This window comes from Nyctibius grandis, chromosome Z (assembly GCF_013368605.1).
Source record: "Nyctibius grandis isolate bNycGra1 chromosome Z, bNycGra1.pri, whole genome shotgun sequence".
Taxonomy (NCBI): domain Eukaryota; kingdom Metazoa; phylum Chordata; class Aves; order Nyctibiiformes; family Nyctibiidae; genus Nyctibius; species Nyctibius grandis.
Genome location: NC_090695.1, coordinates 25,428,199 through 25,455,718, shown reverse-complemented (window position 1 = coordinate 25,455,718; position 27,520 = coordinate 25,428,199). Strand labels below are relative to the sequence as shown.

General features: G+C 43.0%; 1 protein-coding gene across 1 annotated transcript in view; it reads left to right on the top strand.

The window, feature by feature from the left end:
• Positions 1 to 27,520, top strand: part of IQGAP2 (IQ motif containing GTPase activating protein 2) — a 136,611-nt gene that overhangs the window by 14,902 nt on the left and 94,189 nt on the right. Inside the window, exon 2 of the mRNA XM_068422192.1 lies at positions 7,021 to 7,120. Coding sequence (XP_068278293.1) covers positions 7,021 to 7,120 — 100 coding nt within the window. The remainder of the gene's footprint in view (positions 1 to 7,020; positions 7,121 to 27,520) is intronic.

The window sequence follows — 27,520 nt, the reverse complement described above, 5'->3', positions numbered from 1 at the left end:
ATGTAATAACTAAATTAGGAGAGACATAGCCATTTTTAAAGGAGGGGGAGAATAGTTCAGTGTTGGAAAGATTTGAAAAATTACATTGATGAGCCTCATAATTAACACTAAGCCTCATACATTGATGAGCCTCATAATTAGACTAAGTGTCTTAGTCTACTATCTCAAGTGAATCTATCCTCTAAGTTCACAGCTGTGGTAGGTTTTTGAGTGCTTGCAGCATTTGCCTTTGTCCAGAGCCCTTTCTTGGAGCAAATGTTCAGTGAGAGAACTGAATTCTCTTAACTGGAGCCATAGAAAAAGGCTCAGGCCCTCTGGTTTTATTGTTGTGGGACATGTGCTAGCTGCTTGTGACTGTGTTCTTTGACAGAGGAAGTCTACAGAAAGCTGTTTTGATCAGAGCCTTAAATTTTCATCCAAAGATAAATGTCTTCCAGCATAACAATAGACTTGTAGGTACTAAATACCTTAACAGAACACTTGTAATAGGTGCTTGGTGCTGTAAAGCCATTTTTTCTTAGTAGCTTATTGAATGATCTCTGTTCACACAGTTGAAGTTGGCATATTTTCTTCTGCATATTTAATAACTGTTGCATCAGATGCCTGCGAGTCGATATTGGGAATGGAGGCTCAGGAAAGAACTCCTTCTGCCTCAGTAGCTTTGAGCAGTATTTTTCTCATATCTGTACATGTAATCCTGTCCACGTATTTTCCAGTTGCCTAGCAGTGCCATAAGCTCCTGCTTCACTGCAGTGATGGCAGCTCAGGTAGCAGCAAGCTTGGCTCAGAGTATCACCAGCTCAGACCTTCTCCGGTTATAGGGATTGGCTAGTGCTGCATTGGTGCAGTAGCAGCACCTGAATTGCCAATCTAGGAGTGACCACAGAGCTGAACTGCCCTAGGCAGGCACTCCTGGGGTGCTGGGTACCTGGAAGTACAAATTTTACTGGGAATAAAAAGATTGCACTGATTTTTTTGGCCTCTTTCACACTAGGACAAAATAGTTATATGCTCTCATATAACCTGAGGTTTTAAGTCACCTGTACCATCTAAAATGCAACTAGCTTTTTCTTGAAACTACAGGACTGAAGTATGATGGCAAATGCTTTGCATTTGCAGCTCGTTCTCATGATACAGGCAGGCATAAATGGGAATACTGCCTGTAGCCTGTTGTACTGGGCTCAGCATTCACCAGAGCTGGCTATGGCCAGCAAAGTGTCAGTCAGGAGTTTTTGTGCAAGAGAGACTCAGCTTTTGTTTTTGTGTTTTCAGCTCTTACAGCATGGCTCTGGTAGATGCTTTTCAGTGTGCTAATACTGGGGATGTGGGGTGGGGATGGGCTCGGGTGGAGGAGGCAGGAAGGTGTTAGGGGAGGATATGCAGAATTTGCGGAAATTGTCACCAGTGGACTGGAGCACTGCCTTGCCTTGCCTACTGCGTGGCCAGGATGGCACACAGCTGGGACTGCCAAATGTGATTTAGCTAATGTTTAATTCAACTACGCTGAAAAACTTTTATTCCAGCATTTTACAGTATTTGCTCATTTATCTCTTTTCTTACTCAATCCTGACTTGACAAATTCCTTTCTGTCACTGTTATTTTGTTCTCTCCTTTGTTATGGCCTGTGCATTGAGCTTCCCAGTTGCGGTGCCAAAAGAGCCCTCCTCCTCCTTGCTCACTTCTCACTTTCCATGGGAAAAAGTCTAGTGACAGGAAATTGAGGGAGATTGGCCCTGGATAAAAAAAGCCTCTGTCCCTTTCTTTGCCTTCTTCAGTATAAGAAGTCTTTTGGTATGTCTGTGGCAAATGCCTTATTAAAGGGTCTCCCTGCTAGGAGCAGCCATGTGCTGTTCTTGAACTGTTTCAGATAGTCATATGTCTTGAGTGCAAATGAATGACCAGGAAGCCTTAAATGCTGCTATAGGATTTGCAGGGTTTTTTTCCGGCCTCAGTTTTTTAAGATAACAAAACCTGCATGTTTGGGGAATTGTTATCCCTGAATAACTTAAAATTCTGCCTTGTAAAGTGTTCCATAAACTTGCATTCAAAAATTTAAAAAAACTTTACTTTTCCTTCACAGAATCACAGAATCACAGAATCAACCAGGTTGGAAGAGACCTCGGGGATCATCGAGTCCAACCGTTGCCCTGACACCACCCTGTCAACTAGATCATGGCACTAAGTGCCATGTCCAGTCTTTTCTTAAACAGATCCAGAGATGGTGACTCCACCATCTCCCTGGGCAGCCCATTCCAATGTCTAAAGCATGCAAAAAGCAGGCAATGCCTTGCGTGCTTTTTGGTTACGTATTATAGAAGTTTCAAGTTTGACTTCATTTAAAAATACAATCCATAGATACATGGGCTCATTTGAAAACTGTTGCAAATTAGACCTGTAAAACACCTCTTCTTTAATGTCATCCCAAGTGTAAACATACTAATGGGAGAGATCCAGTAAGCTCAGTGATGTGTATTATCTCTGGGACCTCCAAAATCCTTGCCGTGGTTGTGATAAGAGGGTTAACTCTGAACTTGGGCTGCATTTACACAGACAGTATTTGCTCTTAAAATTCTTGTGTAAACTGAGCATATCTTATGTGAACCTGAAGTTTTGAACCTCTTTCCAGACACTGTTAGTAAATCGTGGCTCCTGTGCACCTGGGCTGATTACTAGTTTCAGTGTATATATTGCAACTTCAGAAGTGGTGGCCCTATTTCTGAGAACTTACTCAAATCCAGAAGGTTGAAATGCTTTTACGTTGTCTACTATTGCTGAGTCAGACTCAGTAAATGCTGCTTGTGCCATGTAGACTGTAGGCGCATGGAGCTCCTTGGATTGCATTCGCAGCCCTGTGGTCAGCAGCTGACAGAACTCCAAGTATTTGCCAACAACTGGAGTGGCTGTCTTGGATCAGGGTGCATCAGACAGTTTTTGCAATCCATAACCAAACCCCGAACATCCACTAGTCCTAGCTACTCCCTTCCCTGTTCTTCTGCTCTGATGGTAGTATGCAGGACAAATATTTCAGACAGATGAGGGTGGATGTAAGTGCAATACATCAGCTGCAGGAATATGCTCAGGTCTCTCAATTTATGAATACTCCCTGATAAACAGACTTATTTTTGTGAGAAATATGTGGAATGGGAATATGTATGAAGTTGCTAGTAGAATGTGACTTTATTTCCATTGAATCAATTGTGGAAAGAATTTACTTAGACAATTGCTGTGTCATACTGAGTGCCAGATAGGTCTGTTCTTGTGTTTGTTCAAAATTAGGTGTGGCTGTTTAAGATTTAGTACTGCACATTGCTCCATGCAGTGTTTCATACACAGTCTTCCTTTAGTGTTTTTCCATGAAGGAATATGTATGAGGGAACTTGGTGTCTTGCATACATGCTTTGTATGTATTGACTGTTGGCTAACAGTGTGGCAACATGTAAAATGAATTGAAATGGAGAGCTTTTAGGTTAGCTACATTGGCATTTTTATTAGTTCTTGTCAGTAGTCCAGACACGCTCTTAACATTCCCTCTTTGAGGGAATATTTGATGTTTTTCCTCTTAATTCCAAATCAAAAGTCACAAAATTGATAAATTGAATCATAAGATGGTATTTTAGATGCCTTTTTTTTCTGTATAGCTTCTATGTAGTGTGCATGTGCCTTGTTCTGTGGTATTTGGATCTTTTCATCTGCAACATTTTGTGTCTGCCTGGATCCTGCTCGGCCTAACTGGTGGGCTGGAGGTCTTGAGGTGAAGCCCAGCTCTGCTTATTCTGCCCCGTAACTTTCTTTATCACAGCACTCTCTTCCCTTGTGAGTTGAACACTATCAATAAGTTACTGATACAGCAGAAATGTGTTTATTCTTTTATCAATCTTCCCAGTCTTCTGACTAATACTTGCCCAGTTAGGCAGAAAGACTGAGCTTTGTCTTCAAACCAAGATTGTGTGTTGAACTTGGTGTGGCTAGATTGATGGATGTGGTCATAGGGTGTTTGAAGTTGTGAAAGGTATATGCAGGGCTCTAGTCAAAGACTGAAGCCTTTGCCAAAATATATTCTAATAGAATAGGCTTTAAGGACCAAAGTCTTCAAAGCAGTTTCCTCTGTAGCCCAGTCCTGGGGCCATCTCTATCCTGCAGGTTGTCACTGCTGTTTCTAAAAGTGTCTGTAATCACTTATTTGATGCGATAGCACTGTTGCTTTGAAGCCACTATGTGCTTGAGGGGGAAAGTGTGTAATCAGTCTTATCAGAACCCTATGTTGCAAGAGACTCCTCCCAGCATAAACACTATAGGTGTTGGCACTGCCTGTGCTCTGCCTTTTTGGTGCTCAGACATTCAGTGCAGAAATAGCTGCTTTGGCCCTGGCAGGAAAGAAACCTTATTTCTTACCTGTGAGCTACTGATACAGTATCTCCTCTAGAAAGGATCTGGGTTTTCCACTTCTCAGTGTCTACAAGTTACTTGCTCTTACCTCTTGCCATTTTCCCCTCATTATTGGAGGGTTTCCTAAGCAGAACAACTATTACAATCCCATGATATCTGTCAGTGCCTTCATCCACCCCCTGAGTCAATATTTGCAAATAGTTTTAATGAGGGATTTGAGACTGGCCAGGGCTGCTTGATCTGGGATGTCCTTGTTGAGGATGAGGGACCTGTGGATGTGTAGATCCAGGAGTAGATTATAAAGCATTAGTGTTGTTCAGGTAAATTCCTAGACTGACACTTATCAAAAGCATTGTGTGGTTTTCTTACTCCTCCTTTCAGACAAGCTGCCTTTTTTCCTGCTTTGGTTATGGCTGTGGTGAGTTGTGTTTGGAAGGTATGAGTAAATGGTTATTTAATGAGCTAAGAGGAGCAGGGCATGGGAGCTGTGTTGTGGGGCATGAAGGCTTGGTCTGGTATCAGCTGTCCCATCCTGGCTGACAGGGCCATAGCCCACTAGGATGGTCAGCTGGGCTCCTCTGATGGCACTTTTCTTCATCCATGGATAGCTGAGGGAGAGCTGTGATGTTTGAAAAGTGGCCCTGGAGCTCAGTGTCACAAATAAAGTGATATATTACATTTCAGTGTGGTGGCTCATTAGTACTTCTCCCTTGCTCTGGGGAGCCAGGAACCCTCTGCAGCAGAGGGGCTGTGTCAGGGAGTGGGAGCAGCCTGTCCTGGATGTGCTAACAGTGGGATGGGCAATAGCAGCAGTAGAGCAGCCTCCATGGCGAGTTTGTCAGGCTGAGTGTTTTACCACCTGCATCTCATGCTTGCCTCCAAACTAATGTTTTGGTTCATAGCAAGTGATGACCAGATTACAGTATCTGAGAACTCATTTTAGAGTGAGTCACGCTTGTTGGACCTGCCAGACTTAAAAGGGACTCGGAGCAAGACACATCGTATTTGTTTTATCAGTGTATGAAACTTCTGGATAATTAGGAAGAGCCATCTTAAAAGCAAAGGAAGATGAGAGATATCAATGTTTGTGGTGATTAAAACTGAAACTACAAAGCTTAAAGCAGCTATATGATATGTTAACAAATGTGTGGTAGCATCAGTTCAAAACCTGAGTGAGTAGTGTCATTTCTTTTGTGTCCTCAGTAAATGCATGTGGGATCATTTCTGTGTGTTTTTTTTGAGGTGCAGCCTTCAGTGTATGCATGTACTTGCGAAGTCCAGCTTCTTACTTTATTATAGTGCCTTTTACTTGAGTTGCCTGTATCAGTTACTGGAAGGTGTTTACCCATAACATGAGGCAGCCGCTTGTGGCATATGCAATCTATCTGGCAGTTGAACTAACAAAGCATTTCACAGGGCTTTTGAGGAGGAGAGGGGCCTGTGTTTTTTTTTTTTTTTTTTTTACTGAGGATGTGTCTTGATGTTCTCAGCTAACTGGCTTCTGGGCTGCTGCAAAAAGCAGTTGGTCCAGCCCTGCGTTTCCATGTCCCCTCCCCTGTGCCTGCACCAGTGTGCCCACAGGTGCACAGCGGCTCAGATCAAGGATCTGATCTTCCTAGAAGCAGGTCTCTTTGTGGCCGTCACTCTTCGGTGAGGGCTGGTCCTTGTTCTGATTCACTGATGCAACTGCAGGATTGCAGGCTCTGACATGAGAGGTGACAGGAGTACGTGGCTGAGAAACAGGGAGGGCAGGGCCAGCTCTTTCGGCAGCTACTAGCTGCCTAGGGTGTCATTTTGGTAACTGGTTTATGCTGAAGGCTGTTTCCAAAAGCCTCACATGCTGTGATTGAAATTCATCTAGAAGTCAGTACTAGTGTATGGTTCTTCAGATTAATTGCTAGAAACATTTGGAAGAATTTGAGATTTGCTCACAGAGGCCCTCTGTGCCCTACAAAGAGAGGCACACCAGTCACAGGGTGGTAGTTGTTAATAATCAGGGTTGTTTGCGGCCAGAGATGTGCACAGTGTCATCCTTAATAGGTTGGGACAGTGCTTTTATGGGAGGTGATGTGATTGCAGCAGTAAGTAGGGGTGTGAATGCCACAGCTTGTTCATTTGCCTACAGCTCTTTTCACTCCCATCAGTGGGAGGCAGCTTGATCTGTCACAGTCTCACAGGTTCCTGAAGCTGCACACAGTTTCCAAGTTGCCCTTGAGATGTGTTTGCAGTGCATTGTTGTCTTCATCTCTACTGTTGAGGCTCTGTTTAGCACAGGGCTGCTCCATCCACTCCTTGCTTTGAGCTTCCACGTGGGAGTCCTCAAACTCCTCTAAGGATGTCAGCTGAAACTCTGCTGTCTCCCAGCCTCAGGCCCACATTCTTGAGTGCTCCATCCTGCCCCCAAACCAGGTGATGGACAAAGAGCAATACACACATGGTTTTGAACAAGTGAAACTTGAGGAATTCACTGTACAGGGAACAGCATTTGGAAGAATTGCAGATTTGCTCAGAGGCCCTCTGTGCCCTATAAAGAGAGGCACACCAGTCACAGGGTGGTAGTTGTTTAAGATTCTTAGAACAATCTAAGAATCACCCCTGACTTGTGTGTAACTTGATATCGTTTTTTGTTTGCAGCTATTGTGGATGATGAAAGGCTTTCAGCAGAGGAAATGGATGAGAGGAGGCGTCAGAACATTGCTTATGAGTATCTGTGCCACTTAGAAGAAGCAAAAAGGTAAGTAAATGAAAGCACACTTATACCTGACCTTTAAATACAGAAGTTCAGGCCTGTCATGTTCTTGAGCATTGTCACTTTTAATTCAACTTCTTGAATTACCTGGATTAACTTAATGTTGCAATTTTATAACATTCAGTATGAGAAACTGATGCCTAATGTGAAAAGTTTAATTCAAAGAAGAATTTAGAAATAATAAGGCCAATCTCCTCAGAGTTACTGTGGTGACCATCTTCAATGAAAGTAGGGGCTGGGTACTAAAACTTAAGGCTGTGATTTTTCCAAGAAGCTGAGTCAGGCTTATGTGACTAACTGGGGAAAGTCTTTTGTTCCTGGCTGCGTGGTCGTGCTCCTTTCTTGGTGCTAGTGCTTGTGGAGCAACTAAGGTTGCTAAGATGGCAGAAAATCACTCGGGCTTTTACTGTGTTAATGATCCATATCATCTCAGTGTTTCAGTGGTAAGTGCAGATAGGGCAATAAGATAACCTGGACTCTGCTCTTCCTTTAGTTCTGCTAACCCATTGGTCAGGAGTACTCATCTCTTGAAGCAACAACCTGTGATGAAATAATGATCTGCAAGTGCACAGGGATCTTATCACCTTTGTGCAAATGTACTGTGCTATGTACATTGCATTCTCAAAACAAATATTCAACAATATTTTCATAATTACTGAGCAAGGAAACAAGGTGCAATATCCTTGTGCCTTTGGAGCAGCTTGAAGTGCTGCTATTATCATAAGAAAAAGCATATTTTATGTTGTCTGGTCAGAATTTTTCAAAGGTGGCAGTTGTACTCTATTTATTGTCCTGGACACCACTAGCAAGTGTCTTGCTTCTGCTCTGCATTTGTTGATGATATTGTTCTCAGTCCCAAACTTTAGTTGGATGACTTTCCTAGGAATTTCTGTAGAGAAAAGGAAACTTGAACTCTAGTTAGTAGTGCAAGCTGGGAAACAGTGCGATGACAAACAATAGGATTTTTAGAATGGAGTAACGCAGCATATTTCAGACAGGAATCAATTATAAAATAGTGTCCTGGCCTTTTTTTTTTCCTCACCATTACCCTTGCCATCACTGCCTGGTGCTGATGGTTACCTGTATAGCAGTCATGGGGCAGCTAGCTGCCAATGATCTTGTCCTAGGGGTGTTGTTATGAAAATCAGCCATTGTTACTTCCTATTCAGTACGTTGTCCCATTTGCTGTAGCAAACGTTGCCTCCTTTACTGTTTCTTCCTCTTTCCACTGCAGAGTGGTTCCCTATTCACATATTTAAGATGGCATGTGTCTTAGTGCTGCCAGAGAGGACTGCCCTGCTTTGGACACTCCTGTTGCCTCCATCATGCAGCTGCAAGAGGTTGCCCTGGTCAGCTGAGTCAGCTCACTATGTTGGCAGGGAACTAGTAGCTCTTGCTGAGTTAGTTTTCTAGTGGTTTAGTGAGCTGACTGGTCTGATCAAGGGGTCAGAGGAGAATCAGTGCTGGCAAGAGGAAGGGGATGGAGTGCAGCTGCACGCTTGAGGGAGAGGATGCAGCAGGTCTCCACCTCGCTCGCTGAGAGGTTAGATCAGCTTCATCTCAGGATACCACAGTGAGTCAGGCTTTGATTTTACTCAAGATTCTTCCTTGGTTTGTTGCAACTCACCTACCTGCTGGCTTCTGGCAAGACAGGAATAACAATTAGTCTCCAAATCCAGCTTTTTCTCTGCTATTACTATTATTACTAACTTATCTTCCTGGCTTTTTTCACCTTCTCCCCATTCCCAGGGCTACTTGTCTCTTTGAACTCAGTCTTCTGGTTCATTTGAAGCATCTCCCTTGATATTTCACAAGGAAATGTGAAGTTATTTTTACAATTAACGACTTAAATTAGCATCTGTTATGAGTAACCCTCTCCTCTTCCGGGTATTTATTTTCATATGTGTTCATGCCATTAGCAGTCTTCTAGAAGAAACACTCCTTTAGCTCTGCCAACACATGATGGGACTTTGCAGCCAGAACAGTCACTCCCAGGGCTGTTAAGTACCTTGAAGCATTTCTGGATCTTCATTTGGAAAATTAGAATTTACTGGTAATGTTCATGGCCAATGCTTGCTACTGGATGAGGTGGGTATGAGAGCCTTGTGCTTCCCCTGACAAGGGGTTGGGTTGTTATGGGTGGAGCTGATGTGGCAGCCTGATGCTGTCCTTGTCCTGTGCCTCAGTCGTACCAGCCCCAGTGCTCATTAGGGAGGAGAAAGTGGTGATGGTGGGGTGGTGAAGCCTCTGGGAGTGATCTCAGGTGGACAGAGCTGCTGTGGGGAAAAAGACAGGGCGAGGAAAACTTGTCCCTTCACAGAGAACTGTTGGGATAAATCAGTTGCACCATGAGACTTTGCCCTGAGACTGACTCTCACTAACGTGAAAACAACCCAGCATTGAACACGTACAAAAAAAATGGCAGAAACAAGCAGAAATGCCTGTGTCTCATAGCTGTGTAGCTGCTAGCCATGCTTCCTCAGGAGGTGAGTAATGCTGTCCAGGGTGGCCAGGCTGGCTGCAGGGACAGGCTGGGGTGGCAAAGGTGCACAGTTGCATTCTCCCCAGCCCTCCTCTGGCGAAACAGCAGCATGAGAAAATCACAGAATCACAGAATGTTAGGGATTGGAAGGGACCTCGAAAGATCATCTAGTCCAATCCCCCTGCCGGAGAAGGATTACCTAGATCATATCACACAGGAATGCGTCCAGGCGGGTTTTGAATGCCTCCAGAGAAGGAGACTCCACAACCTCTCTGGGCAGCCTGTTCCAGTGTTTGGTCACCCTCACCATAAAGAAGTTTTTCCTCATATTTATGTGGAACCTTCTGTGTTCCAGCTTGCACCCATTGCCCCTTGTCCTGTCAAGGGCTGTCACTGAGAAGAGCCTGGCTCCATCCTCTTGACACTTGCCCTTTACATACTTATAAACATGAATGAGGTCACCCCTCAGTCTCCTCTTCTCTAAGCTAAAGAGACCCAGCTCCCTCAGCCTCTCCTCATAAGGGAGATGTTCCACCCCCTTAATCATCTTCGTGGCTCTGCGCTGGACTCTCTCTAGCAGTTGCCTGTCCTTCTTGAACTGAGGGGCACAGAACTGGACACAATACTCCAGATGCGGCCTCACCAGGGCAGGGTAGAGGGGGAGGAGAACCTCTCTTGACCTGCTAACCACACCCCTTCTAATACACCCCAGAATGTCATTGGCCTTCTTGGCCACAAGGGCACACTGCTGGCTCATGGTCATCCTGCTGTCAACTAGGACCCCCAGGTCCCTTTCCCCTACGCTGGTCTCCAACAGGTCTGTCCCCAACTTGTACTGGTACATGGGGTTGTTCTTGCCCAGATGCAGGACTCTACACTTGCCCTTGTTATATTTCATTAAATTTCTCCCCACCCAACTCTCCAGCCTGTCTAGGTCCCTCTGAATGGCAGCACAGCCTTCCGGTGTGTCAGCCACTCCTCCCAGTTTTGTGTCATCAGCGAACTTGCTGACAGTGCACTCTGTTCCCTCATCCAAGTCATTAATGAATATATTGAATAGTACTGGTCCCCGTACCGACCCTTGAGGGATTCCACTAGATACATACAGGCCTCCAACTGGACTCTGTCCCATTGACCACCTCTCTCTGGCTTCTTTCCTTCAGCCAGTTCACAATCCACCTCACTACCCGATCATCCAGACCACACTTCCTCGGTTTAGCTGTGAGGATGCTGTGGGAGACTGTGTCAAACGCTTTACTGAAATCAAGATAGACCACATCCACTGATTACCATCATCTCTCCACTGGGTTATGTCCTCATAAAATGCTGTATCTTTTCTCACTGCACAGATATTGCTCTCTCTGTGTACTTGATTAGGGGTGAAACATGTTGACATGCAGTCTCTGTTCTGTACTTGCATGATTATAGCATTTTCTTTGTCACAGCACAGCCTGAACAAAGCTAGGGACTTGAAAGCGAGATAGTAGCCTCAGAGGGAGCAATGGGGTAGTAATTCAAACAGCGGCAAAACGAGCCCAACACAAATTTGGGAGTCTTGGGTGTAGGGCACAGGCTAGCTTGACAGCACATGGTGGGTCCTGCCCTTCAGCTGTGCTGGGGGTGCAGTTCTGCAGGAGTCGCCAGCTGATGCATGGGCTTTTGCTGCTGCTGGATGGAGGGGTCCCATCTGGGCACTTGCCCCTTCTCCCCAGCACAGGGCCCCCTCCACAGCTGTGTGTTTGTGGCAGTGGGGTTGGGTCAGAGGAGGCAGGATGGTGCCTTTGGCCCCAGGTGTTGCAGCCAGTTGTGAAGTTGCCCAGAGCTGCAGCTGCTGCCTGCTTGCTGCAGGCTGTGCCCTCCTGGGCGAAACCTGGGAGTGGGAACTGCCTCTCTGATGTACTTGATTTCTGTTTACAGTTGCAAGCTTTTTTTGCTTCTATTAAACCTGAATGCACAGAGAAGATTTTACAGTATTCAGGATGCTGTGGATAGCAATGGCAATAAATAGACCAAAATGGGTAAAGCAAGGTGAATTTTTCCATTCAGTCGGCAGCTGCTGAAATGACAGCAAATACTGTTTCAGCTAATCAGCAGTGTGTAAACAATGTTTTTTGGCCTATATTGAAGAGTAATAAATAAGCAATAAATACCAAAAGGTTGGGGAAGAGTTTGGCTGGGAAAGTACTACGGCAGGAGTTATGTTTTTTCTTACCATATTTGTAATCAAAATATTATTTTATAGCAGTTCTGCATTTTGAAATGCCACAGTTAATTAAATGGATGAAGAATGTGTACTTTCAGCTTCTTTTCAGACCACTGTTTGTACACTTACTTCCTGTAGCCCAGCATTAATAAAAACTTTCCAAGTTTAACGTGAAAGAAGAATTCTGTTGCTGGTAGCTGATGCTTCTGCAGATACCTTCTGTGCTAGGCACAGTATCTGTTATATGTATACAGTATAGGAAATTGTTTTTTAAACACAATGAGCAGGCTTGTAATATCTGCAGAGGTCAGTAATGTTTGAATAGGGTGTTATATTTGATATGGGAGAAAAAACATTTTGTTCTGTTATGTTGCTGGCCCCTTCTCCCCAAAATCACACATCTGATAAGTTGAGTTGCTTATGTATGTAGTTGATTTATTACTTTTGTCTTTAAGGAAAGTTTATTGCATATTAAAAAGAGTAGAGAAAAATGGATAGTATCCAGGATCCTTGAACTTCTGAGAAGAATAAAATCAAGAATAAGCAATTAGAAGTAGGGAGTGCCTCACTTCAAGCATTGTAGGCATTGGTGTCTCTAACAGAAGCTCTCCAGACATTACACCAAAACATTTCCAGTATTGCTTGGGAAATTTTTCTGTTAATTAACAAAGGCTTAAGGTGGGCATGAACAGCTGTGTCACAAGCCCTAATGTCTTATTGGATTAGGTTAATTTTAATAGATAAAATTTACCACAACATTCTCCTTTCCAAAGATTATCTTTGTAATACCCTGAACATCAGATTCTGTCTTGAGTTTGGCTTTTGGTGTTGCTTGTCTCTTTGCAGATGTGCAATTACTGTGCTGTAAATGATAATACAGATTTGAGGGGTTTTAAACCATGACTGAAGCTTTGGCATACAATGCAAATCAAGTTTACAGTAAATCTGTTGTGGCTGGCTAGGGTTATAATCATCCATAATTAAGCAGACACTATTTCTCATGGGTTCTTGGAAATTATACCTTCTTATGCTAAGCTTGAATTTGAACCATGGGAGGCTTCATTTTACTAACCTTGTCTCTCTCTGCATGAAATGGAATATACTTTGAAATGGAGTATATACTTTTGAAATGGAGTATACTTTGTTTCACAAAGTATATGCTGCAATTTCATAACCAGTACTGCCAGCATTTGTCTTATTTCTTTTTACTTCTGACTCATCTATTCAATAGGACAGGAACATGCGTGAAACACTGAAGCTTTAGCTTGAATGTTAGGACAGTGAAGAAACAGTGAAGGAAAATTATCCAGGAAATTTCTTTTGAGAAGTCACTTTTTATTTTGAAAATGTAAATCCTTGTTCTTTTCCAATTTCTTTGCAATAGAAAAATCAAATCATCCATTTTATGTTCCAAAACCTGCCTCCTTCATGGTATTGGTTTTTACTAAATTGGTTTGTGATGGTTAGTTGTGGTATTGATCACCGAGATCACAGTTGGAAGCTGCTGTGTAAAAATGTACATGCAGTTTAATATACTTCAAAGGTCAAACCCTGAAGTTCTTCATTGTATAACAGTTTTGCAGTACCATAGCACCATAGAAAGCTCAAGTTGCTACAGTTGTCAGGACTGTGGGACCATGGAGGGTTGCTTTGGAGTCCACTCTGTTCCTGGGGGTGTACCAAGGTCCTATGAAGACTTGATACTACAAGTGAATTCTGCCAGGTTTCATGCTGCTCCTTCTCCATTAGCAAAGTTGTAGCAAATGTGCAGCCCTGGCAGCTCATGAGTGAATTAATGCTACTCAAATGCTCTGTTTTAAGTCCATTTCTTTCAGACTACAGGAAATCTTTAAAGCTTTGTGCTTAGAGGTAAATGCATAAAATTGTAATATAGCTGTACAACTAGCTGACTATAAGCAGAAAATGTTAAGATACTTATTGGTAACCTCTTTTGTATGGGTTTGTCAAAAAAACATTCTTCTGGGAGTGGTAGTCTACTAACATGTTGTAGAGTATGAACTTTGGCTCATCTCCCACTCTCTGTCTGCCTTAAGCCTAATAAAGCACTACTGAATGTGTCTAGCAGCAGCTCTGTAAAGGCCAAATGTTTGAAATCAGGGTGCTTCATGAGCTTAAATTCTTGGAAGAATCCTGCTTAGCCAGGATATACCTGTCCCTGAAGTAGCTTGGTCCACACAGAGATATTGATCAGCAAGTATACTCGCTGTCTTGTGTCTTAATCCTCAAGGGTACTTACCTAGCAGACAGACTGCCAGCTATTGATTTGAATAGTTTTTTTGTTCCAGATATGCAATTGTGCGGATATACCAGAGTCTTCATATGCAAGTGTCAGTGATATCAATCAATCCAATAATTGGTTGGATAATAGTATTTGTATACGAAAAGTCTTAATAGTAAGATCTGAAGGAGAGAGAAACCTTTGTGCTAGTTTCTGTACGGGATGCCTTGACCTGCTCACTGGGATGTTGAGGTAATTTGTGCACATGTTATGGGTCATTGCTCAGTGTGTGTAGTTGTGGAATAATGCTGCTGAATAATGATGGATGTGACCTTTGTTTTTTGGAGACTAAACCATATAGCACTTATCGCATAGCATGCAGTACAGTCACTTCAGAGCTGGTTCTCTTTCCCAAAGTTTTCCACTGTTCTTTTAGGCACCACCACCTTGTAAAAGGAATCGTGATTATTTTTTTAACAGAAAAGTGACAAATTTGAAGCTAGTACATGCCCTGATGCCCTCATATTGGTGTAGTTTGTAGGTTTGTAGCTTCACCAAGGGAGCACATTTCTCCTTCACTTTTCCTCTTTGCAACTTGGATTATCTGTGGTGCAACTCAAAAGCCTGTTTGACTTTATACTCCACCCATAAGACTAGCTGCTAGTCAGTTCAAACTGATGGCTTCATTCTGAGTAGCTACCCTGAGTGCTCCTAGTTAATATTAAGTGTAACCTGATGTGGCCTCACTAAGGTGTCAGTAGTAGGTGAGTCATTATGGCACCATATAGAGCACACCAAGGAGTAGAGCAGCAGGCTACCAGAGGAGTCTGGCAGGGATTCTTGCACATCAGCAACTAAAATTTCCACATCTGGAAGTATGGTAAAGGAAAGCTTGAGGTGAGTTGTGCAGGGCAGAACACAGATGTGGGCATGAGAAGTAGCAGAGGGACTTGAGGTTTGCACCTTGCCTAAGGGATTCATATGAAGTTGCTGTTGGGAAGAATCTGTGACAGTAACTGTGGGAAGTGTTCAAGGGCTTAAGTGTTGCTCTCAGCCTTTGGGTAGGTCCTTTTGTACTGTTTGGACTCTGCTCAGTAAGTCCGGGTGTAGTTCCTGTTCATCTGAGAGTAGTCAAGGCCTTTGCTTCCTGGTGTGTTATGGTGGAATAAATAATGGCATGTGTGCCAGGGCATCATGCTGTGTGTCCATGCTACCCATGCTGGACTGTGGGCTGTGACAGTTGCATGCCGCGCTGCTGGTGTAGTTGACCAGCAAGTGGTGCATTCTGTCTGGCACGTATCCCGTTGTGCTATAACTCTAGTGTGGCATTCAAAAAGCTTTGTTATGCAGTAATGTGTCTGTTTGCTTTGCACTGGAGGAGAAAATTACCTGGGCTGATGGAATCTGCTTTTTAACAGCTCACTTGTAGGAGTGTACTTTTCACATGCTGAGATCCTCCTCTCCCAGCTGCCATGTCCTGGAGAGCTATTGATCTTTGGAAGAAGTGTTTATTCAGGCTCTTGCAGAAACTGCTATGGAGAGATGTGAATGTCTCTTCATAGACCAGAAGAGGTGAGGGAGCAACTTCACTTGGTGCCCTTTATAGCACTACTTTGTGTAGACCAGTGCTGCTGGTGAGGAGCCCACAAATATGTCCTGGTGGGATCTCGCTGTATTTGAAACAAGATATTGAGTGTTCACAAGAAACATGCAGAAAAAGACCTGGGAGTCCTGGTGGACAAGTTCACCATGAGCCAACAATGTGCTCTTGTGGCCAAGGAGGCCAATGGCATCCTGGGGTGCATTAGGAAGAGTGTGGCCAGCAGGTCAAGGGAAGTTATCCCTCCCCTCTACACTGCCCTAGTGAGGCCACACCTAGAGTACTGTGTGCAATTCTGAGCTCCCCAGTTCAAGAAAGACATGGAACTACTGGAGAGAGTCCAGCGGAGGGCTACAAAGACAATCAGAGGACTGGAGCATCTCTCATGAGGAGAGGCTGAGGGAGCTGGGTCTGTTTAGCCTGGAGAAGACAAGACTGAGGAGGGATCTTATAAATACTTACAAATATCTTAGGGGTGGCTGTCAAGGGTATGGGGCCAGACTCTTCTCAGTGGTACCCAGTGACAGGACAAGGGGCAATGGGCACAAACTGAAACATGGGAAGTTCTGTCTCGGTATGAGGAAAAACTTCTTTACTTTGAGGGTGACAGAGCACTGGAACAGGCTGCCCAGGGAGGTTGTGAAGTCTTCTTCTCTGGAGATATTCAAAACCTGCCTGGATGCGACCCTGTGTAACGTGCTCTAGGTGAACCTGCTTTGGCAGGGGGTTGGACTAGATGATCTCCAGAGGTCCCTTCAAACCCAACCATTCTGTGATTCTAGAACAGGAGGCTTTTGCTATAGCTTTGTGGATGCTAGAAACCAGGTCCCTATGACTTGCTTGGGTACCACTTTGGGACTGGAGATCCTAAAACTGTTCCAGTAATTGTTGAGATTTTCGAAAGAACTAATGCGCCCCTATACCTCCAGTTCTGGATTGGAAAAACAACCCAGGGAGTTGAGGGATCTGTGCTGGCTGAATATGTAGATGTGACCCTGCACCCTGCACCTGGCTTTTGTCTTCCAGGTACTGCAGGCCAGCACGTTATGGGATAAGGCAGCTGTTGAGGGATGTAAGTCTGGATTCCCGTAAAAATCACTTTTGGTGTAAATATTTCAACAATTCACTGACTGGAGAAGGGACACTGTGACAGTTTGTACCTCCTATCTTTAGGTACGGAGTAATGCTAGAAAGTGCTTTGGCTGTTGATATTGCTCACTACAGACCATTTGAATCCTGTATTAGTAGACAGAGCTATTGCAAAACCCACAGTGTTCCCCACCACGAGATGAGCAGCAGTCCTCTATGAGGACTCGGCTGCTGACAGTTAGGACTTGGGAAGATGCTTTTCAAAGCAACACATGGTCAGGCTTATAACCAAGCTGTTTAAATAGTGGGGTTGTGTGACTCTGTGTACTGTATGGTGCTTTTGATTGCTGTTGGTCTCAGTGTTTCATGTGCTTTAAGAAAGATGGCTTTCTACTCACCTGCATTTAAATTCAAGGATCTATTAACAGGCAGGGTATAGCAGTGTCCCAGAATTGCTAAGAGCATGTATGCACCTTGCAGGAGCTTGGATATTTGTGGGACCACTGCTTCTTGATATTCTGGAGCCACTGTGATTTGAAGCTGATAGTGTGACAGCCTCCCATAATTGCTTTTGCAGCCCTCTATGTGGGGCCAAATTAAACTCTCAAATTCTCTCCACCTCACTTGAGGTAGAGACAGCTATGAAAATGGCTCTTGGTGCTTCACTGGTTGCTTGTTTTCCAGCTGCCCATGTTTCTTCCAATTGCTTATGCACTTTCTGTATTGCACTGGAAAAGAGATTTCAGGGTAATCTCTTCAATCCCAGATTTAACATTGATAGTGGAAAAGGTTCTTTAAGCCAAGCCATTCTTTGGAAAAGTTAAGTGATGTGTCTGTTTTTCAATGGAGTTCAGGAACTGGCATGCATTCTTAAGTTAGTACAACTTAAACTAATTCAGTCACAGGTGCGAAGGAATGTTTTCTTTAAAACCTAAACAAAAAATATTGCTTGCCAAGGTTTTTATTTTGCAGTTCCAAATCACATGATGTGGTCAGAGGACCTTTTAGATACCAGTGCATGTGTAGATGAGAACACAATCCATAGTTACCTTCTTCTGCTCGTAAAAAGAGAAATGGTAGCCCAAAATATCCTTGCTGTAATTGCTCACAGTGTATGCATTCAGAATTAGCCTTCTGTTAGCTGCAAAATAAAGATATGAGACAGCAGTTGTCTGTTTCTGCAGTGGCAGCAGGACATGCCCTTGAATACCCATTGTTTCTGCTGCATGCTAGCATCATTCTTGACAACTAAGACCTGAAATTGATTTCAGAAGTGGAGACTGAGAGCTGTGAATGGGTTTTGAGCCTGACAAATTTGAGCCTTGGAGAAGGACTGTGAAAGAATCCTCTCAAGAAGAATGAATGGAGCTGCTCTTGAGCTTGAAGTGCTAGGAAGGATTTTGTGGTTTCCAGTGACTATAAATGCTAGGCAGGTTCTGGCTTGGAAGCAGAGACCTCCACTAGTTGCAAGTGTAACAACTCTACCAGCTTGAAGGGGAGAGAATCTTGCAGGTTTTTGTTTTCATTCAAGTCAAATTGAGAAGTGTTGACAAGTGAGTGGTTATTGTGGCATTGAGTACAGATTTATTCTGGCAGGATGATGGTTAACTGCATGCATAATTTTCCAGCTACCCAGAGGACAAACAGCTAGCCCAATCTAGGATGACAGCTCATAGACTTGCAATAGTAAAGATGTGCTACAAATGCCTGCAGTGCAGGAGTACTCTACTCACTTTGCAAAGCAGCAGAGATGAGAGCCTGGATTCTAATCCTAGCTCTTATGGCTCCCACCTGGGTTGTTAAAGCTTTTGGGTTATTGGTGGTGCATTTGCCTGGCAAGGGAAGTGATAAAGCTAGTCTTACATCTTGAGCTCTTCTGCCATCTATAGCATGCTAACTATTTCTAAAACTTGGTTACCATCAAAGCAGATGGGACCATTATAAAATTTGGTGCAGTCAGTAACAGGAACTCTTGTAATAAATGAAATTGCCTTAAAACCAATGCTTTTCATTACCCCTATTGTTCTGCTCCCTAACAGTCTGCCTGTTGTAGGTCCAAAGGCAGCATTTGTGCATGAAGGCAATAAAGGCCACAGTGGTTCCTGCAGCCAAGCCCCCCTCACTGCGCAGGAATTGCCCTGGTGTAATTGTACTAAGGGTGGGAATAGAGAGAAGCGGTGGGAGCAAGGAGAGAAAGGGGAATGGTTCACTGGAGTTGTGGAAAAAGTACCCCAGACTGGAGGCTTAAAAACGGGAAGAGTTTGTAGAGGGCCATCGAATGCAGGGTACAGACTCTGGCTGCTGCTCCTGGGCTATGGAGCTGGGCAGGTGCATGGAGGATGCTGCTGCATGCCAGCCACCCTTGCTCACAGGGTACCCTGTCACTGGTCTTACAGAAACCATCAGAGCATTAAATGCATCCTAAGTCATGTTCTGTGGGAGGAATGTCTTTAAAGCCTGTCTGTCAAATGCGCTGCTCTAAGATGGGTAAATAGCATGATTTACATCAAACATCTATCTACATGTTGTGCCAAACCCCTTTTTCTCTGTTAAAGAAACAAAGCAATGAAATAATGTAGTATCAGCGGATGTTAAAAGCTGGAATATCTTCCTTTCCTGACAGCTAAGCTGCAGATTGCATCACCTCCCTTGCCATGGCCCAAGGAAAGCCCAGTGCGCTTTACTCAAGTGCGTCTGCATTTACATGATGTACAGACTTGGTCATGTGGGATTTTCTTTGCAGCATGTTTGGTGGAGCGCCAGCCCTTGGTCTCAGCTGCAATCTCTTTGCTGGAACAGAGTTCAGTGGGATTTGTGACTGAAGTCAGGTTTTAGAGCTTCCCGTTTTTCTGGTGAACATCTACAGAATAGGGAAAAGTCAACTTGATACACCCAGTAGCACTTGAGGTGCACTTTCTTTGGCTGATTTCAAAAACGGAAATCAAAACTCTTCACTACTTTATGTTGAACACGAGCTGTTGGGAGAGGAGGGAAAAACACATTTTGTTTTGTTTTTTTTTAATGAAGTAGTGATGGCACTGAAAGAGCTGTGTGTTTGCAGGTTTGGGGATTTTTTTTATAGCATGCTTTACAGTATTTTCACATTTCCTAGTCATGTCCCCTTCCCCTTGTTTTCCTCCCCAAGAGCACTGAAGAACACTGATCTAACCTTGCGATTAGCTTAACACTGCGATGGCTACTATCTTTTTTGGGGAGAGCTTATGCTTTAGTTGAAGTCTTGGTAAATGCAAGAGTAAAATATTGAATGGTATTGGCATATTTCTGTATTCGGTTTATAAAGCTGGCAGATACTTTTTTTAATATTCCTGCTGCTTTCTGTCCCCACAGAGAGAGACCTTCATGTGCTAAATAAATACATGTCTGTTGTGATTCCAATTTCAACATTTTCTCCACTTCCTCAAGGTCAAAATGGTATCACATGGTGGCTAGTTGCACACATTGTTCTCTCCTATTACTTCTCACTAAGGAAAACATACTTTAACACAGCAATTTATTCTAGAAGGTGTTATTTGCTCATGGGCTTATGCACTCTTACTATGCTAGGGAGAAACTAGGAGTACAGGGACACCTCTCAATATTTTTCTAGCATCTTGTGTTACTTTTAAAAGGTGTGTATTGTCAGAGAAGACTATAAGTAAGAAAGGTGGTGTCTGCTCAAGATTTCAGTGCCTGAAACTGACAGGGACTAACCCATTTGCTGTGGTGGTTACTGACTGAGATCGCAATGGTATTTTCAATGTCAACAGTAATTATTTTGCTTCTTAGGAAAACATGTTAAACAGCTTTTTCAGACTTTTGTAAAGATGTGTAACAAAACATTGAACTTGTCCATTGCAGTGCAAAAACATCTAGGAAAGCAGGGGTAACTGAAGGATTTAACAAGATTGACCTTTAATAACCTGAGATGGCAAGGAAGAGGCAATAGACTGCAACTGCTGAATTGAGACCTCTGAAATCTGTAAAGGGCTCCTGATGTACTGAGCATTCACTGCGGTCAGCAAAGCTGTTATTTGTATTTGGTCTGCTTTCTCAAAGTGAGGCCAAAATCTGTATGTTGGCAAAAGATTGTATTTGATGCAGTTTTTGTTTAGACTCTGCTGTAGTGCAGAATGGATTGGATCAGTCCATCTCTAAGGACTTTTCCTTTCTTGTGGCTTGTCATTAGATTTCAAAATATGGATTTCAAAACTCTGCTGTTGCTTCACAGACTTCCTAAAAACATTGATACCTACACTGCAGTACAGAATTTTCATCAATCCCTTAGTTTCCAGCAAGTTCAAAGATACAACGTGCATGCGGTGCTTCTGACCTATACTAATGTCAAGATCCATGTGTTGCAAAAGAAGCTACGTTCACAGGGCTCTCCGGTTATTATGTTTCTGTGCTGTCTGTGAGCTGGGTGTCACTGGAGGAATCGTATCTTCTGTGAAGATCCTGCTTAGCTGGTACTTTGATAATATGATTAGATTAATAATTAATGCTGAGTGTGCTCTGTGGCCTCTCATGTAACCCAGGATGTGAATAAGCAAGTCACTTAAAAATTGTATGGTTCATCAGCAACAAAAAAAGCATAACAAGGAATTTGTAGGATGTTTTGTTTTTATCTGAGTCTTTAACTTTCTCTTGCTTACAAGAATGGCAGGGAGCAGGGCTGAGAGAAACTGTGAGCACCATGTGGGAGTATTCAAGGAAGAGAAAATTCCTTTTGTCCTCTTTTTTTTTTCTGGTTGCCCTGCAATTAATGAAAATAAAACTGGTATGAAAATGTCTTTCTGGCCTTCCAGAGGGGTTTAAGAACAGTACACCAAAATAGCCCTCTTTTTTTTTTTCTCAACAAAGAGAGTGACAGAATAAGATGAAACAAACAATGTTTGTAAACTAAATGCTATGACAGCTTCTTGTGCTTTTTGCAGGCATGAAAACCAGTCCAGTTCTTTGAAGAAAAAAATTTTGAGCTCTTGGTTGATGTCTGTGCTAAGAAGGCACAGAAAGAATTACTTTGATTTGTTGGCTCTAGGTCTCCCACTTCTCAGTTTCATTTTAAGAGGCAGGTGAACAACCTTCCTGACCTTTCTCTGCTGGTCACTTTCATTTTTTAGCCATTTGTTTCAGGCCAGTGAATTGTGCTGGGACATGCAGCAGTATGACAGAGCGTGCATCTTGCAGGGGTAGCATGGGTTTGCTTGAGAATGTGTAGCAGAGCAGCAGAAGCAGATAGAGAAGAAGCTGCTGCTGGGGTTTTCCTCCTCCTGCTACAGAAGAGGAACATCTGCTCTTCTCAAGACTGGCTGAGCAAGGATTTGGGAAAAGAACGTGCAAATTTGTTAGCTGAACTAGGAGTCCAAATATTTAACATGAGGCATTCAGCTTTTTGAGTGCTGCTGAATGAGCATGTGTTTTAATACGAGCATGTGTCTAGTATAAAGTGGCTATCGCCTTGAAGCAGTGAATCCTTTCACCTGGCTGCCTACTAGTAAAACTTCTTTCTGGGGAGCATTAGAGCATGCAAGTAAAACATGAAAACTGCTTGGTTTAGGAGCACAGCTTTGGTAATGTCTGATAAAGCACTTTCTAAAAAAACAGTTGTTAGAGCTTTTGTACAATACTGCTTTCATCCACTTCTGACATTTAAACTTTGAAATACTATTGAGTCAGTGTTGCAGAATGTTTTCATGATGACCGTATTACTCCAAGGAGTCTGATCAAGGAGCCAAAAAACTGAATAACCTCCAGCATTTTTTCTCCTGCTGCATCATCTATTGGAAAGTTTCTCTCAAGGCACACATTCAGAAATAGTGATGAAGTACCCTGACATAGTATGTCCTAGAAAGTGGCTTAAAGAGTTTAAAGTACAATCCTGACTTGAATAGAGGTCATGTTTTAAACGTCAAAAGTGCTTGAGCTGGTGATAAAAATGAGCCTTTGTAGTAATTCACTTCTATTAGCTATGCTGGCTTATGGTGCTACAAGTGAACTGCACGGGGTTTCCCTAGACATAAGGCTTCTAACTACAATGTATTAATTGATGTAAACCTGTCAAGACAGATTAAAGACTTATGACTTGATCTGCAGATGTGTTTTTTTAACAGCTGCAAATAATAGGTGAAACAGCTTGAGTCCCATGATGGACTTTGAAGACTGGAGACTGGAAGAAGTGTTTTGATTTATAAACTTGGCACACCTGCACGGGAGTCAAAGATGGACTCCTGCCACTTTCCTGAGCAAAACTGTGAGAAACACTCAGTAGGTGCTTTGTAGTGAACCCAGCTTGCTCTTCCTTGCCAGCATATGGGAGAGGGGACTGATAGCTTTGTTTCTTTCTTCATGTGCATGGTGAAAAAACATGCACCCAAGTTGCTAAGGAGCCCAGTAACAGGTTTTTTTTTTTCTTAACATATTTATCTCTGTGCCTGCCCTGTGAAAGTCAGCAGCAGCTCTTTTCTTCTGGTGTGGAAGAATTACAGCTAGCAAGTCTTTACCCCTGATCATGTGTATTGGAGGGACTAAAATATTTTTAATACAGACCTGATGCTAGCTGCTGAAATATTTCACAATCTCTTTCTGCCACTTTCTGTCCACTCCTGTTCAGTCTCATATTAGAAAAGTGCTTCACTAACATGGTATTACAACTGAAGATATAAATCTACAGATCAGGAGGGCTAAAGGTTCAGACTTTGACACAGTTACTGCATTGATTAAATCTGCTTTTTTTTATAGGTAATCACATTGAGGTCTGCCTTTGTCATGCTTTTTTCAGAGTACTTGAGAAAATACTGTATTGCAGATACCCTGTCTGGCAGTGTTGTGTGCAACACTGAACTTTGAATGACCTATTTGCATAGATTAGGGATGAATACAGTGAACATCCTGTCTCAGTATCTATAAAAGACATTGCACAGTCAGTATGGCTCTGCTGTAATGCACATGGCTTTCTGCTAGGCAGACAGAGAATGAAAACTTTTGAACATGGTGCTATGCAGATGGTTTATTGCTGTCATTGTGTGTGTCAAAGCATGAGACTTGGAGAAGGAAACAGCAATACTTAGACTGGATGTGCATTGGTAAAAGAAACAGGTGAAAGATGTTTGGATGTTCCCTCTGATGTTGTAAACCAAATGGTTTCATGAACAGTGGAGGAGGGAAGAGAAAGATGAAGAGCTGTTCTAGGTGTGAGGCATGACTGGGCACTTCTGTCCCATCAGCTGGGTCTGAGGGTTGGGGACAGAGTCTGGGGTCACAGTTTCCTAGCCACTGCTGATAAAGCCTGTACCTGAGTTTGAAGAAAGTTTGTCTAGCTGTTCATCTGCTTTGGCCTCGGAGTATGTCCTGGGAAAATCAGCTGGCAAAGTTGTGAATGGTGTTTATGGCAGAAATTAGACCAGGATGATGTCAGACAAATGGAAGTGTAAGCTTGAAGGAGAGGAAACAGATGAAAAGCAGAGGCAAACATGTGGGCTGCTGGTGTGTGGGGGTAGGGGTGGCCCATGCAGGGAGCAGAGGAACAGCTCCAGCAAACTCTGCAAGCCTCTCCCAAGAGCCTATCCCACCAGGATCACAGTCAAGCAGTCCAAGAAGCTGGAAAAGCAGTGAAGGAGGGATGGAGGCCTGAGGATGGCTTTTTGGATGAGGAGAGAAGCTTTCTCAGAGGATGAAAATAGATTGTTCCTTCCCCGCCTTAAAAAGGCAGGTGGGAGGTGGATGGTCAGGAGTGCAAGGCTATGCTGTTGAGGAGTGGGCAGAAAGTGCTGGTGTTTAATGTGATGCGACTTGTAATCTTTCTCTGCCTGGTCTGGTTGGAGCTGCCATAAAAGGGATGGATAAATACTTGGGGTAACATCATGTGCAGGGATATGGCAGCCTGTAGGACTGTCAGGTGAAGCAGGCTTGCCTCACAGTGGGCTTCTGGCTGTGGCAGAACACAGTTTTACTGGAACCCTCTCTCAGTATAGCAGTTGGAGTGGGAATATTTTATGTGATGCTATGGAGAGCAATATTGGTCTTGATTATTAAAAAAAAATTCTTTGCTATTTTTGAAATTCTGAATTGATACAGTTCAAACATTGCTCCTCCCTCAGAATGAGTGCTCACTTCTGTAGGGATAAGCAGATCTTTGTTCTGCTTCCTCCAAATGTTGAGCTGTAAACTTTGTCTACATTATAAACAATGATTTGCATCTAATAATGAATTGCTAAATCAGTTTCTTGCTATATTAATGTAGCTTAGATGTGCTTTAACTATCAACACACTTATGCTAGCTATGTGATTGTTAGGGGATAATAGCTATGTACTAGTTAGGGGACTTAGCTACAGAGGGGGGGAATGAGGTCTGCCTGTCCTTGGCAGTGGGTCTCTAGCTTGCATTTCTTGGGGTGCATAAGACCTGATAGTCACTGATCCCTAGGTGAAACAACTTCTGAACATGTCAGATTAAACATTTCTATAACCAAGACACCTGACAATCAAATGGTAAATTGCTATAGTAATTTTGTCATTTAAAAACATGGTGTTAATATACTTAATGTAAATGTGTTTTCTGGCAGTGGTTTTTGTTTTGAAGATGTGTTATACTTACAGTCAAGGGTTGAACAGCCAAGATGCTTGAAGTGGGCAAAACATGACATTTACCAAAACAGCACTTGAAAGATGAAGGCTTGTGCTGTTTATAGAAGCACAGTTAAAAAGTCATCAAACTAATGAAGTAGTCTGGGAATGGGGAGAGATGACAAAACCTAAGGAGTTACCAAAACTTGGGATGAGGATCATTCTTGGGATGAATGGAGTCTACTTGGCCAGTATTTTGTACTGTCCTGGTAAAATCTGTGATGTGTGAGTTGTCTAAAAAGAAAACTCAGCTAGACAAAGCCTCATGTGATGTATTACCTGGGTCAGCTGTTCAGGATTACCCATTGTCTCCTGCTTAACTTTGAATCTGCTCCTGACTTGCTATTTGTCATCTCTGAGAAGTGAATGTGAAACTTAAGTTCCAATTCTTGTCCTGTTTTTTGTCTTCTCTTATTTTGACTTTGCATAGGAGGAAAACTTTAAGCATTTTGGCTTACTGTAGATGTATATTGTGCAAACTCAAGCAATGTTTCCCTGAGTAAAACATAGGATTATACCAGTTATTCTGATTATTCCAGTTATTCTTAACACTGAGAAGCAGAAATATAATTTGTGCAAGAATATTGAGCATTTCTTTATGCTGTTTCTACACAAGAGTTTTTTTTCTCACTTGCCATTTACTAACTGATGCAGTTTTATTCCCCTGTAAGCACTGCATTGCCTGCTGCATCCTTACTTCAAAGGCTTTCCCTCGATGCTGTCATTCCCATCTGCCTTAAATTGGTATGTCTGATCTAAAGCAAGATGAAAATCCTTGGGTAGATTGAGCAATATTTTAAGAGCTGCTTGCTAGCCAGTGGCAAGCATGAAAATTAAAGTGTGCTCAGGGAGCATCTTTCTAAGAAGCATGCCTCATCATCAGGAAGAAAGGTGGCTGTGGGGAAGAGATCTTGTATTTTTCAACAGGTCTTGTTCCCAACTCTAGGTGAAGTCTAGCTAGTGCCTTTCTATTTTTTTTGGAGGGAAAAAAACACCCCAAACAACCCAAATCTCCTGAAGTTTTCTAACTCCTGTTCTGTCTCCTCAATTTGGTTTAAGAAAGAGGAGTTTTTCTTCTGGCTCCCTTCTTACTATTCTCTCTTAGAGCTAAACCCAGTTCTTCCCACTGTTGCATCTTCCTCAGCCTTTGCTTTTGGGAGGGTCAAGAGACTTGCTACCTGTTTATAACTGACAATTAGCCTCCCACCCTTTACTGGTGTTCCATGCTTTGCCTCAAACAGGTATGGGTCTTCCTTTATCCTGAACATCAGGAGCAAGAATGTACAGAATCAGTATCATCTCCCTAGTTTTGTAAAGACAAATGATGACTAAAACCCTGTAGCAGTCTATTTGAATGCTCAGGAACTTGGTGGTGCTTTTAAGTTAGGTTGCCTTCACATTTTAAGCTTTTTGTTGTAATGAGAAACACTAACTATATATTTTAATGAGATCTTAAATTCTAGGGAAGTTCATTCCCCCAGGTCAAACTTCTTGTTTGCAAGGGATGGAGGTTTGCCAATATGCTGTGCTTGAAAGGAATCATTGTGCAATATTTGTCCTTTTAAGCCATCCTACCCCATCACTGCATGCTATCAACTCAAGAATGCTCCTTTTTACATGAGAACAAGCATAATGACATGGAAAACAGATCTGCATCTGTTGATTCTCACTTGATATTCAGACTGGGGTTTAATATGTGCAAAATTTGTCAAAAAGAGTGATCTAGACATTTGGTTTACTTATTAATAAGCATGTGTCTACACCTTGGTGTAGTCTGTTTGCATGAGGTTTCTTTTTCATGCAAATCACACTTGCTACAGCCTAAGCCCCCCTGGCTTGAATAGCTTTCCTCCTCTTTCAGAGCTGAACCCCAGCAGCTGTGATGCAACCTGGGAGAGGTTTTCTCCTCCTAGCTCCAGCCTCCGGGTGCTGGGGAAGGAAGCGGCTGCTGTAGCACAGCTGAGGCTCCTGCGCTGTGCTCCTTGCTGGCTGACACTGTCCCTGGAAAAGAGAATTGATTTGTCTTCAGTACAGCTGTTTGTTATTTTGTGCAGGGCAGATACTGTTGCTGTAGTGGTAGTAGTATATTCTGGCAAGCGAAACCCTTGTGTCACGGTTTAAAGCTGGGCCGGCTATTAAACCTGTGGCAG